Source organism: Mobula birostris, chromosome 12, assembly GCF_030028105.1.
Source record: "Mobula birostris isolate sMobBir1 chromosome 12, sMobBir1.hap1, whole genome shotgun sequence".
NCBI classification, from domain to species: domain Eukaryota; kingdom Metazoa; phylum Chordata; class Chondrichthyes; order Myliobatiformes; family Myliobatidae; genus Mobula; species Mobula birostris.
Window position 1 is genome coordinate 82,655,872 of NC_092381.1, and position 13,621 is coordinate 82,669,492.

The 13,621-nt window shown below is 42.6% G+C and overlaps 1 protein-coding gene across 1 annotated transcript in view; it reads right to left on the reverse strand.

Annotated features, from left to right (window-relative positions):
- Positions 1–7,900, reverse strand: part of LOC140206089 (4-trimethylaminobutyraldehyde dehydrogenase-like) — a 49,588-nt gene extending 41,688 nt beyond the window's left edge. The window contains exon 1 of the mRNA XM_072274225.1: positions 7,471–7,900. Within this exon, the coding sequence (XP_072130326.1) occupies positions 7,471–7,636 (166 nt within the window). The 5' untranslated portion in view covers positions 7,637–7,900. The remainder of the gene's footprint in view (positions 1–7,470) is intronic.
- Positions 7,901–13,621: the final 5,721 nt, after the last annotated feature.

The window sequence follows — 13,621 nt, forward strand, 5'->3', positions numbered from 1 at the left end:
ACTAAGAGATTGATTAAAAGGATGAAAATAAGGTATTAAAATAAGTTTGAAGGGAACACAAAAACTTACTGTAAAAGCTTCTATGGGAACATGAAGAGAGAACCTTTGGTGAAGACAAATGTACGACCATTGCGTTTGGAAATTGTTACTGGTAATAAGGAACAAATATGCTACATGAAGAACACTATGGAAAAGAGTAAACAGTTGATGTTTCAGGCCAAGACCCTTCGTAAAAGATTCTTTGTGTCTGTTTTGACAAAGGAGGATGCAAGTAAACTCCCAGGATCTAGTGAAAGAGGGAATGAAGGAAATCTAAATTAGTACAGGGAAACTGATACAATTGGAGGCCAACAAATGCAAAAAAATCCATTCCCTGTATTGCAGCATATTTAAAAGATCCTAAAACTCTGCATGCATAGCTGTTAGTTTTCCAAAAATCTTTAACTCTAAATCAGTTGCAAAAGACCAGAAAATGGCTAATTTAATCCCATTATTTAAAAATGAAAACAGGGAAGTACTGGCTGGTCACCTGGCATCTATAGCAAGGAAAATTATTAAAGGCGTAATAGCAAAGTATTGGTAAAAAGAAGCTTAAGATCTATCAATGGCAGCATGAATTCTTAAAAGAGCCCATGCTTGACCATCTACTGGATTTTTTTTTGAGAAGTGTAGAGCAGTGATTGAGAACACTAGATGATGTGATGCAATTAGACTTTCAGAAGACTCTCGAGGAGGTTCCATAGATATGAAGCGTGCAAAACTAAAGCACACATTATTTTGTGTAATATGCTGCAACGTAACGGAATGCTGGTTGGTAGACAGCAAACCGTAAAGAATAAGCAGATCCGATACCAAGTGGAAGGGCAATAGCTAGAGGAGTAATGAATGAGTTCACGGCACATTCAGAAGAGGTGCAGCGAAAGTTGGATGCCCATGTGTACTGGTTGATGAACATAAACATCCAAATGCAGCAGGTGGTTAAGACAACAAAAGGTTTGTTACTCTTCACGGCCAGCAGAAGTAGATAAAGCAGGGTTGTGTATCTGCATTTGCACAAGGCATTACAGACCACATCAAGACTATTTGTTTGAAACTTTGGCCTCTATCCGAAAAAGGTTCAGACTCAGGGAAAATGAGCACTTTTGGCCACTGAGTCTACACTGAACAGTAAGCACTTGTTTATAGCAACATTTCACTAATCCCAATTTCCTCTTCTCCCCATAACCCCACATTCTACAACTAATCTACATGCTACAAATGATTTACAATTAATCCACCAACCTACACATCTTTGAGAGGTGGAAAGAAAGCCAATCAGTTATAAACACAGAAGATTCTGTAGAGGTTGTAAATCTAGAGCAACTCACAAAATGCTGGAGCAAATGCCTCCAGCATTTTGCTTGTTTTGCTCAAGTTTCCAGCATCTGCAGATTTTCTCATGTTTGTGACTAAACTACTGGAGCTCAGAGGCAGCAGCCCCACTACCTGTGCTACTGCGCTCTCCTTGAGTACAGGGAAGGTTCCTGAGCTAACAGGACTGACATCACGAAATTAGGATAATTGGGCTTAAACTTGCAGGAGTTTTAGAAACATAAGAGGGGACCTCAAGAAAACATACACGACCAGACAGGCTAAATGCAAAGATGTCCACACTTCCAGATCAAGTGGCTACTGTCTTAAGACTGTGTCTAGGATCATTTTTGTTTCCACCCTAAGTGGTGAACCTCTTGAATTCTCTACTATAAAGGACAGCAGATGCACCTCTACTTTCTTAGAAGTTTGTGCAAATTTGTCAAATATGGCAAACCTCAGTGGAGAGTATTCTGACTGAGTACATCTCAGCCTGGAATAGAAACACCAATGCCCAAGAACAGAAGAGTCTACAACAAGTGGGGGATACAGCCAAGCCCATCACAGGCAAATCCCTCCCCACCACTGAACACATCTACAAGGAGTGCAGCTACAGGATCCCCATCATCCAGCCCACACTCTCTTCTCACTGTTGCTATTGGGATGGAGGTACAGGAGCCCTAGGACCCACACCAGCAGGGAAGGGGCAATTATTACCCTTCAATCATCAGGCTCCTGAACCAGCATGGACAGTTTTACTCAACTCAACACTGATCTGATTCCACAACTATGGACTCACTTTCAAAGACTTCACAACTCTTGTTCTCAATGTTATTTATTTACTTATTACTTTTATTTGCACAATTTGTCTTCTTTTGAACATTAGTTCTTTGTATTTTACTTCAGCAGTTTTCTGTAAAAGCAGTGTGTCCCACTAGCAAGTGTTTTGGCTTCGGCTAAAGATAAAGAGCCATGTTGTCCAACTTAGGAATGTTGTGTCAGCCAATCAGGAGTGGGATGGCATGGAACATACTCGGGAGCTGGGCAGGAAGTTTTTTTTCTGAAGAACAGTAGTCTGGTTTGGGTCTTTTGGCGGGAGGGGCAAAGAGAAGACGATTGGAGTATCCCATCCGAAGGGGAGACCCGATCGCAAGGACTGCTTAACGAGGTGGAGGATTTAAAGGGCTGTTAGACCTGTGGTCGGTAAGGAGAATTCAGCGCCATGAGTAAAGCTACTCCCAGCTGCTACAGAAATGAGCTCTGACATTTATGTGCACATTTAGATTTGTTCAACTGTAATCGGCCCCTTTATATTTCTTTTTCCTTCTCTGTTAACAGTTTGATAAAGTTGAAAATAGGTAAATGTACTTGCTTTATAATGAGCCAAGTTGGTGGGGCAGCTGGTGAGAGGGTTGCATATAATTTAACACTGATTTTCCATTGTATTTCTGTGTTTTCCTGTGAGGAGTATGGAGGGCTAGGATCAGGATACAGGTCGATGAGACTCATCAGAATGTTTGGTATGGGTCAAAATGCCTGTTTCTGTGCTGTAAAGTTCTATGACTCTAAATGAATCTCAAGGTAGTATATGGTGACATATACGCACTTTGATAATAAATTTATTTTCATCATTAAGTACATTCAAGGAGGATTAGACTGTGCTAGTCCAATGACAAAGGCAGTATGGTCAAGAAATTCAGTCCCGTTCACCTTCACCGATTTTTGCAGATGCATCATAGGAAATATTCCATACATCACGGCTTGGTATGGAAACTGCTCTAGCTGGGGTCGCCAAATTTAAAAAAAAAAAAATACAATTTTGGATACAGCTCAGAACAGCAGGTTACTCAGCACCTCCCCCTCCGTGAACTTCATTTCCACTCCCCGCTATCTCGGTAAAGCAGCCAACATAATCAAAGATCCCACCCACCCCAGCCACTCTCTCTTCTCCCTTCCACTGAACAGAAGATACAAAATCCTGAAAGCACATACCACAGGCTCAAGGAGGTAGATGACCTCTGAGCCATGATCATATTGAATGCCGGAGCACGCCCAAAAGAGTCATAGTAAAGTACACACAGAAACAGGCTCTTCGGCCTATCTCGTCCAGTTCACTTAAACTGCCCACTCCCATCGACCTGCACTGGGACCATAGCCCTTTGTGTCCTTACTATCCATGTACCTATTGCCAAACTTCTCTTAAACGTTGAAATCCAGCTCGCATGTGCTGGCAGCTCATTCCATACACTCACGAGTGAAGATGTTCCTGAGTGAAGATGTTTCCCCTCATGTTCCCCTTAAACTTTTTCACCTTTCACCCTTAATCCATGACCTTTAGCAGGGGCGGCGCTAAGGTGGTGCTAGCTGAGGCTATAGCCCCAGCAGGAATTGCAATAGCACCACCAAGAAATTAACTGCAGCTGCTTTGCTTTCTCTGTATAGTTTTGAATACAGCTTGTTTCTCCGGTTGATCTAGTGAAACAGCGCCCCCAATTACCATAGCACCCATGCAGCAATAAAGTTATAAACTCTGTCAGATCCACCCTACACTTCTGCTTATTCGTTCGTTGTCAATGACTTGCCGTTGCTGTCCTCAGATCAGTTAAGCTGATCTATGATCACTTAAGGTGGTGATGTCACTCACTCTCACTCACGCGAGAGATTGATAGTATACATCCAGGCGCTGATCCGTGACCTCGCGAGACTAACAGATGCCACACACACAAATTGTGCTTTTACAAGCCAGCGTGGGCCTGGCCCGTGCATTATTTTGGCCGGCGTGAAAAACGGATCAATTTTTAGTCAGAAAACGACCTCATCCAGAGGAATTAGTGGTGTCTCAGCCAGAGCATGTCTTAATTGAAAGTGACATGCAGAAAGAAGTAAGTGGGGATGAGGACGACAGCAGTTCATTGAAGGAGTGTGAGGGTGAAGTAGAGGAACAAGAAATGGAGCGGGATTCGGAAGAGAATGTGGATGAAGCTGCTCTTAGTGCTAGTGGGAATACTGTTAGCGATGTTAGCCAGCAGCCTGAGGAAGGACCCCGTCGGCCAGCATTGAAAAAGTACCCTTCGCAACAGTTTGGCAATCAGCAAAGGAGTATTCGTGGCTGGTTTGACCTGTACTCCTGGCCGGAATATTCAATCACAATAGATGCTACATCCTGCTTCGCATGCAGGCATTTCCTGTGTGGAGGACATGGGTTCCATTCTGTGTCTACCTTCACTGTCACCGGTTACCGCAACTGGCGGAAAGCTACAACAGCTTTCAAAACCCACCATGTAAGTGCAGCTCATAAGTTTGCGATGGAGGCATGGGCCAAATTCAGATTGAGAAAACAAGACGGTTCAAGATTGGGAAATATGCTTGACAAAGGACATGCAAAGATTGTCCAAGAAAATCGTGAGTATCTGAGAGCAGTGGTTGAGTCTCTATGCTGTACCGCGTGCCAAGGCACTGCCCAGTGAGGACACCGGGAGAATGATGGATCTGGCAATAGGGGAAACTTTGTTGAGTTGCTTAGTGTAATTGGGAAGTTTGATAAAACTGTAGCTAAAAAAGGACAATCCTGGAAATGCAAAAGACACCCATCACTATATCCAAATGAAATTATGGGTATTATGGCAGGTATGGTCAGATGTCAAATAAGTGCAGAAGTCAAGGAGGCTGGATATTTTGCCATCATGGTGGATGAAAGTAAAGACTTGAGTAAAAAGGAGCAAATATCAGTGGTGGTGCGGTATTTGAATAACGAAACAGTGCTTGAAGAATTCTTGCACTTCACTCCAGCAGAAGGGTTGGACGCAGAGTTGCTTCTTAAAAGCATTGAACAGACACTCACCCAGTGTGTTTTGATAAGAATGTGTGTATAGGTCAGTGTTATGACGGGGCGGCAGTGATGCCCGGGTGCAATAACGGGGTACAAGAGAGGTTCAGGAAGGAGGTCCCGCAGGCATTATATAGACACTGCCATGCTCACAGACTGAACCTTGTTTTAGTGGATGTTGTGAGCAATGTACAACAAGCAGGAAGGGTGAGTTTTCTGAAACTGTGCAGCTGCTTTACAACTTCTTTTCAAACTCTGTTGCCCACGATCTTTTCATAAAGAAGCAGCGAGAACTGGAATCAACTGCACAGCCCGTGGAGTTGAAGAAATTGTCAGATACACGCTGGGCATGGCAGTATACAGCTTTGAGGGCTATAAGGAAATCACTCCCTGCCATTCTAGCTACACTATAGGATATTATGGGTCAACCAAATGCACCGAGGAAAATGGAGGCCAGAGCTGTAAATGGACTGATTGACGAGCAGTTTGCTTTACTTCTCACTCTGTTTGAGGATTTATTCCGAGTCACTAAGTTCATGTCAGACCAACTACAATCTCCTAGTTTGGATCCTTCATCCACTGTGGATTTGGCTCAGTCTGTTACCGATGCACTCTCAGCAAAACGGGGAGAGGAATCATGGAATGAAATTCAGACAAGAGCTAGGGACCTGTGCATCAAGACCGGTATACAGAGCAGACCACATGAAAGGAGACAGGCCCAGCCACCCCGCCATCTACATGATTTTGTTGTTGAGGCCCAAACTGAACGCACACCTGTCACATCCTCTGATGACCTTCGCAACCACTGTTTCTATCCGGTTATAGACAGACTTCTGACTGAAATGAAAAGACAGTTCTCAATTGAGACTGGGGGTGTTCTGAATGGAGTCTCAGCATTTAGTCTCAAACACAAGTTCTTCCTAGACAAGAAATGTCTTTGGCCAATGGCCCAATACTATGGAGTGACTGAAGTGAACCTGACAGCAGAGCTACATCAGGTTCGGCGTCTGCTGTAAATAAAACAAAAGCAAGGACAGACAATGAATGACAGTGGAATTTCTAGCTCTAATGAGACTTTACCGCAATGCATTTATAGATTTATACAAACTAATCTGCATATCACTAATTCTGCCTGTTACATCTGCCTCATGCGAACGGAGTTTCTCTTGCCTCAAACGCGTCAAAAACTGCCTAAGGAGTAGCAGCGGCGATGCTCGGAGCAGCAACTTGGCCCTGTTGGCCATAAACAGCCGGAGGACCAAAGCACTTGACATCCAGAAAATCATTGATGCTTTCACCACCAATCACAACAACAGACGGATTGTGCTTCTCTGAAAACATTAATGGCGAGTGCAGTTGATTTTTTAAAAATATGGGCCAAGACTAATGCTGATTATTATTATTATTTTGTGGTGGATACCTCATAGTCCTGATGCTTCCTGCAAATCCTAAAATATTACATTTACTGCTATTAAGCCTACTGGTTTTGCTTAGACTTCCAAATGGTGATTCTATTGATTTTTGTCTTAAATTCAATAGCAGAATTAATTGAGGTATTGCATGGTCAGAGTATGATTTGTCCAACTCCTGGTAAAGCCTTGCATCTGTTGTTTGCCTTATTTGACTTTAATAACGGTGTATCTTTTGGCATCGCTGTCTATCTAATGCGAATAGCACTGGGTTCGTTTTGTGTTTTTCAGTTGAAAAGCACGCATTTCACGCTGATTGCGGGATTGGTGCGTGATTCACGTTGTCCGCTGTTGCTCAGATGCTGTTTTTTTTTTGTTTATGCTCCATGTAGCCCAGGTTGTCTCCAATGCCGTTGACACTGTAACAGTTCACTTCTATATTAGATCTATCAATTGCTGTTGCTTGTGAATCAACAGAGACATTTATAGTAGGCACATAATGCTTGAAACTGACTTTTTAACGCTACGCGTCTGGCCTTGCGAATACATATTACAATACAGTGCACCCCTCAGCACCATCACTGAATCATTCAGCCCCTCCATAGCACCAGCAAGAAAAAATCTCTGGCGCCGCCACTAACCTTTAGTTGTCGTCCCACCCAACCTCAATGGAAAAAGCCTGCTCGCATTTACCTTTAATAATTTTGTATACCTCAATCAAATCTTCCCTCAATTTTCTACATTCCAAGGAATAAAATCCTAATCTACTCAATCTTTCCTCATAATGCATAGTCTACTCCTGTTCCTAATTTCTACGTTTAACAGTCATAATTCTAGTCGCGGTGGCTGCAGGGAATACCTTCAGTCCACATCCAAACACTGTACCTGTGGCGGGCTCATGTATTTGCTCCCTCTTGCTGCCCCCTCCGCTTGCACACGGCTGCACCCGGCCTCCGTGTCGGTAGTTGAGCGGTTCCTTGAGCTGGAAAGCACCCGTGGAGGCGGCACGGAGCAGAGAAATTGGAATCAGCCGAGTGCGTAAGACTTCCATCGAGGCCTTGCTGGGCCCAGCTATGCTGGCCACTGTGCTTCAGTAAAACAGGAATGGAAGAGCAGTTTGCAAAAAGTAAAAACTTCTGCAGCAGAATCTGCCGTATTTTCTTTGTTTCAAAATGTCTAAGGGGAGCAAGCAGATGCTTTTTTAAAAATGCAATCGAATAACTGGACTCTGTAATAAAAGAACTTAGTATCAACCCTTGAACTACAGTTGCAAGGCCGTTTCTCGCTCTGATTGGAGGAAGCTTGCAGGAATCCGGAGTAAAAGGGGCGTATACTGACAAAGTTGTATCCGGGCTGAGCAGAGATAGATACAAGCGAGACGGCAGGTGCTGGAAGTACCGGGCAGGGTGAAGCTGATTGAATAATACGTCTGCCGATCAAGCTTGGAGCCCGCCCCGTTGGAAAGTGAGCCGATGCCTAATTTAAACTAATGGTTAAAGAAGACGGGTTTAAGTATCAGATAAAAGGAAACGTTGCTAGTATAAAAATAGGCTGTTCTAGGACTGAGAAAACTTAATGATTCATCAAAATAATGAAAAAGGTAAAGGAAACTAGAATACGAGTAGGGTAAAGACAGACGGAGAGAACTTCAATGGATATATAACGGAGAAAATGTTAATTAAGTATATGTGAGTCCCTCACTGACCAAGATGGGAGATCATGTGGAATAAGGAATGGGAGATAAATAAAATATTTTACCTCCAACGGTAGGAAACTGTAGGTCTGGAGTGAATGAGGAAATCAAAGAAAATAGTAATAGAATTAAAAAGGAGAAATTAATAGGTCTGCAGGACGAGTCCTCGGGACTTGATTACCTGCATCCGAGTTTTAATAGTGTCTATGGAGATATTGGATGCAAATTTCCAATGGTTTTTAATGACTTTTCCAAATACGCCTTCACGCTCCCTTTCTCCACCTGGCTCTATCTGCCTCATATATCACCTCATATTTCTTCTCTGTCTACCTATCACCCACTGCCTCCACTCCTCCACTCACCCCTCCTCCATTCTTTATACCAGCTCCTTCATACTCCACCTTTCATTCCTAACCCTGTATCTCAACCTGGAGTACGTACAGTTTCTCTACGGATTCTGCTCACAAGTTCCTCCCAGTTTGTTATTGCTCCAGATTCCGGTCTTATTTTTTTCGAATAATTTTAATAAATTTCCCATAGATTGAAAAACAGCAAATGCAACCCTATTTCGTCAAAGGGACAGGGGAAAAAGGTAAGTATAGATAGCCTGATTTGCGGGGGGGGGGGGAGGAATGCTGTTAATAAGAAAGTTGTAACAGGCATGTGAAAAATAATAAATGTATTGGGCAGTGTTATCATGGGTTCATGTTGAAGTTCAAGGCTGTCAAGTCTGCTACTATTTAACAGCTCTTAGCTCCATCCCTCCCCCTCCTGTCTTCTCCTATCATTTCGGATCTCCCCCCCCCCCCACCCCGCACTTTCAAATTTCTTACTATCTCTTCTTTGTTAGTCTGAGGGGTCTCGGCCTGAAATGTCGACTGTACCTCTTCCAATAGATGCTGCCTGGCCTGCTGCGTTCCACCAGCATTTTGTGTGTGTTGCTTGAATTTCCAGCATCTGCAGATTTCCTCATGTTTGTGTTATGATTTTTATTTGTTGTGACTAGCAAAATAGATAACAGTGAAACAAATGATGTGGTTTATTTGGATTTTCAGAATCCAAATAATTCCTTAGATAAACTACAAAAAAATGAGCAATAAACAAAATTAGGACACACAGTATAAAGGGTGGTGGATTGGCATATCGGAAGGATTAATAAATGGACTGTAAGACAAAACAACAATTAGACTTTTTAGGTAGGGAGTTTGTGCTTGTCTGGTGCTGCTGGGCTTCAAATGTTCACAATATCATTCAATAATCTGGATCAAGAGTAATATATGTAAGACAGCTTATGGTACAAAGGTGGGATGTAAGAAGGATAGAAACATAGAAAGCCTACAGCACAATACAGGCCCTTTTGCCCACAAAGCTGTGCTGAACATGTACCTATCCAGGAGTCTCTTAAAAGACCCTATTGTTTCCGCCTCCACCACCATCGCCGGCAGTCCATTCCACACATTCACCACTCTCTGTGTAAAAAATTTACCCCTGACATCTCCTCTATACCTACTTCCAAGCACCTTAAAAATGTGCCCCCTCATGCTCGCCATTTCAGCCCTGGGAAAAAGCCTCTGACTATCCACATGATCAATGCCTCTCATCATCATCTTATACACCTCTATCAGGTCACCTTTCATCCTCCGTCGCTCCAAGGAGAAAAGGCCGAATTCACTCAACCTATTCTCATAAGGCATGCCCTCCAAACCAGGTAACATCCTTGTAAATCTCCCCTGCACCCTTTCTATGGTTTCCACATCCTTCCTGTAGTGAGGCGACCAGAACTGAGCACAGTACTCCAAGTGGGGTCGAAGCAGGGTCCGATATAGCTACATTATCTCTCTGCTCCTAAACTCAAATCCACGATTGATGAAAGCCAATGCACCGTATGACTGCTTAACCACAGAGTCAACCTGTGCAGCAGCTTTGAGTGTCCTATGGACTTGGACCCCAAGATCCCTCTGATCTTCCACACTGCTAGAAGTCTTACCATTAATACTATATTCTGCCATTCTATTTGACCTACCAAAATGAACCACCTCATACTTACCTGGGTTGAACCCCACCTGCCATTTTTCAGCCCAGTTTTGCATTCTATCAATGTCCCACTGTAACCTCTGACAGCCCTCCACACTATCCACAACACCCCCAACCTTTGAGTCATCAGCAAATTTATTAACCCAACCCTCCACTTCCTCATCCAGGTCATTTATAGAAATCACAAAGAGTAGGGGGTCCCACAACAGATCCCTGAGGCACACCACTGGTCACCGGCCTCCATGTCAAATATGACCAGTCTTCAACCACCCTTTACCTTCTGTGGGCAAGCCAATTCTGAATCCACAAAGCAATGTCCCCTTGGGTCCCATGCCTCCCAACTTTCCCAATAAGCCTTGCATGGGGTACCTTATCAAATGCCTTGCTGAAATCCATATACACTACATCCACTGCCCTACGTTCATCCTCAAAAAATTCAATCAGGTTTGTAAGGCACGACCTGCCTTTGGCAAAGCCATGCGAATATTATACGTCTCCAAATGTTCATAAATCCTGCCTCTCAGAGAGAATAAAGACAAGTAAATGGTTAAGAATGTAACAGATGCAATATAATGTGGAATAAGTTGCATGCCATCTTGGACAATGTCTCCCATCCACTACATAATGTACTGGTTGGGCACAGGGGTACATTCAGCCAGAGACTCATTCCACCGAGATACAACACAGAGCGTCATAGGAAATCATTCCTGCCTGTGGCCATCAAACTTTACAACTCCTCCCTTGGAGGGACAGACACCCTGAGCCAATAGGCTGGTCCTGGACTTATTTCATAGTTTACTGGCATAATTTATATATTACTATTTAACTATTTATGGTTTTATTACTATTATTTATGGTGCAACTGTAACAAAAACCAATTTCCCCCGGGATCAATAAAGTATGACTATGACTATGAAAAATGCAAGAGATATGGGTTAGTTGAAGAAAGCAGTTCTGATTCAGAAATTTTAAAATTACACCAATATGTGAAATGATTACTTTTAATAGTACACCATGGAAGTAAATCAAACAATTACATTTAAAATCGAATGTGTGTTGTAAAAGATATTACTGAGCTTTTCCTTTTTACTCAAATTACTGTTGCAGTTTGCATCTGTAGAAAACCTTGGAAAATATGACGGAAGTAGTTGTTGTTTTCTCTTTTATTCACTTATGTGCTGTGTGTGTTGCCAACAAGACCAACATGTGCTGTTGGTTTGCAAACCTCAGGAATTATGTCCATGAAGATAGCTGTTCCACTACAGCTATACAGTATAAACAAATAATTCACTTTACACTAAAGTCATTCCTTGTATTATTACATACTTGATTTTAGAAAACTATATCTTAAATTATTTTAAGAGATCCAGTCCACTAGACAATCTATTTCTTTGCACTCATTTCAATTATTTAATAACTTTGAACATTAAATGTAAACTGAGTCGCATTCAGAAAGAGCTACAGTATGATGCGTGAAATACAGTTACACAACAGCACAATCATTGCCAATTTTGACAGGCTGCCTAATGGTATGGTCCCTTTAACAATCAGACCTACTAACTCCTTCAAGCCTCTGAAGTCCATTAAATAAGAAAACAAAAAGGTTTTCAATGATGAGGCTGTGACGGCATAAATGCGATTTGCTTCTTCAATAGCTGAATTGCACTTGCTATATGCCCATGTTAAGCTTTTCTGCTTCAGAATGTAGGGGAAAAATATGCTCAATCAGAGCCTATACTATCTAAGTGCAAAATCAGAACTATTCTGTTGTGTATATGTGAGAATATCTCAAGTATACTTTGAAATAATTCAGAATGTGGCAGCATTTGGCTAAAGATAAGCTTTATTTGTCACATGTATATAAAATATATTGTGAAATCCACATATTGTGTCACTTGCATCAATGACTAACAGTCTGAGAACCTGTTGAGGGCAGCTCTCCGGTGTCGCCATGCTTCTGGCACCAACATAACATATCCACAGCTTACTAACCCTAATCTGTACATCTTTGGGATATGGGAGGAAACTGGAGCTCAGGGGACCCATGCAGTCGAGCAGAAAACATACAAACTCCTTACAAACAGCAGCAGGAATTGAATCCTTATCACTGATCTCTGGCACTGCAAAGCATTGTGCTAACCACTATGCTACTGTGCCACGGTTTGTGTTTCTTAGGAATTAAGTTATAAAAATGAACAGCTCATTGTGGCACTGCTAGTAGAGCTGCAGTCTTCTAACTTGTACAATGTGAGTTCAGTTCTGGCTTCTGATGCTGTCTGTATGGAGTTTGCTCATTCTACAATCACTTAGGCTTCCTCCCACATTCCAAAGACACAAAAGCTGGTAGCTCAAGTAGCCATGAATAACTACTGCCAGCGTGCAGGTGAATGGTGGAACCTCAGGTGGAGGCTGGGAAGGAAAGCTGAAGAGAATGTGGGAAAATGCAATTATTGTGGGATTTGTACAAATGGGTAATTGATAGTTGTCATCACCTCTGTTAGCAAAGGGTGGAGTATATAACCTGTATGAACTCTGAGGAAAACATTGAGTTAACATAGTGTGTTCCATTCCGGGACTTTAAATCAAATTTATCTTAATTACCTGCTGAAGCAACAATACTGCTAAATTAACAGTATAATTGAAGGATGATAAGAACTATTTGCACATGAAGTGTAAACTACAAAGTAACAGAGTATATAATTAACTTGGATTTATGTAATATCTTTAACATAAAAATTTTCAACATAAAACAGTAGTCATGCACAAGATATTCCAATTTCCCAATCTTGAGGCGGGAGGAAAAGATGGGGATGCGACGCAGCGCGTGCAGCTCTCCAGTGAAATGATACCGTATTTGTAAGTAGGAGGCCGTGCACAATTCTGATTTGATGGAGACAGACATGAGAAGCACAGAGGAACATCTGGAGAAACTTCTGAAATGCCCAGTTCGCTGCCGTTGCTACTGTGCAATCGAGAATCTCCGGAGGGAAGGCCCCAAAATCCTCGGCTTTGCCTGCTGCTGGTGGCCAGAGCTGGGGTCGAAGCGCTCGGCAGAGATGGTGCTCGGTGTCGGAGGCTCGGAGTTTTTGGACGACTCAGAGTCGGACTGTGGTCAGGCATGGCAGGGAGCGTTTTCTTCCTTCTCCCATCTGCGTAAGATGTGGGACTTTCGAGAGACTTTGAACTTTTTTACGGTGCCCATGGCCCGTTCTTCAAGTTATGGTATTGCTTGCACTTTTGTAACTATATGCTATAATTATGTGGTTTTTGTCAGTTTTTCAGTCTTGGTCTGTCCTGTGTTTTTGTGAT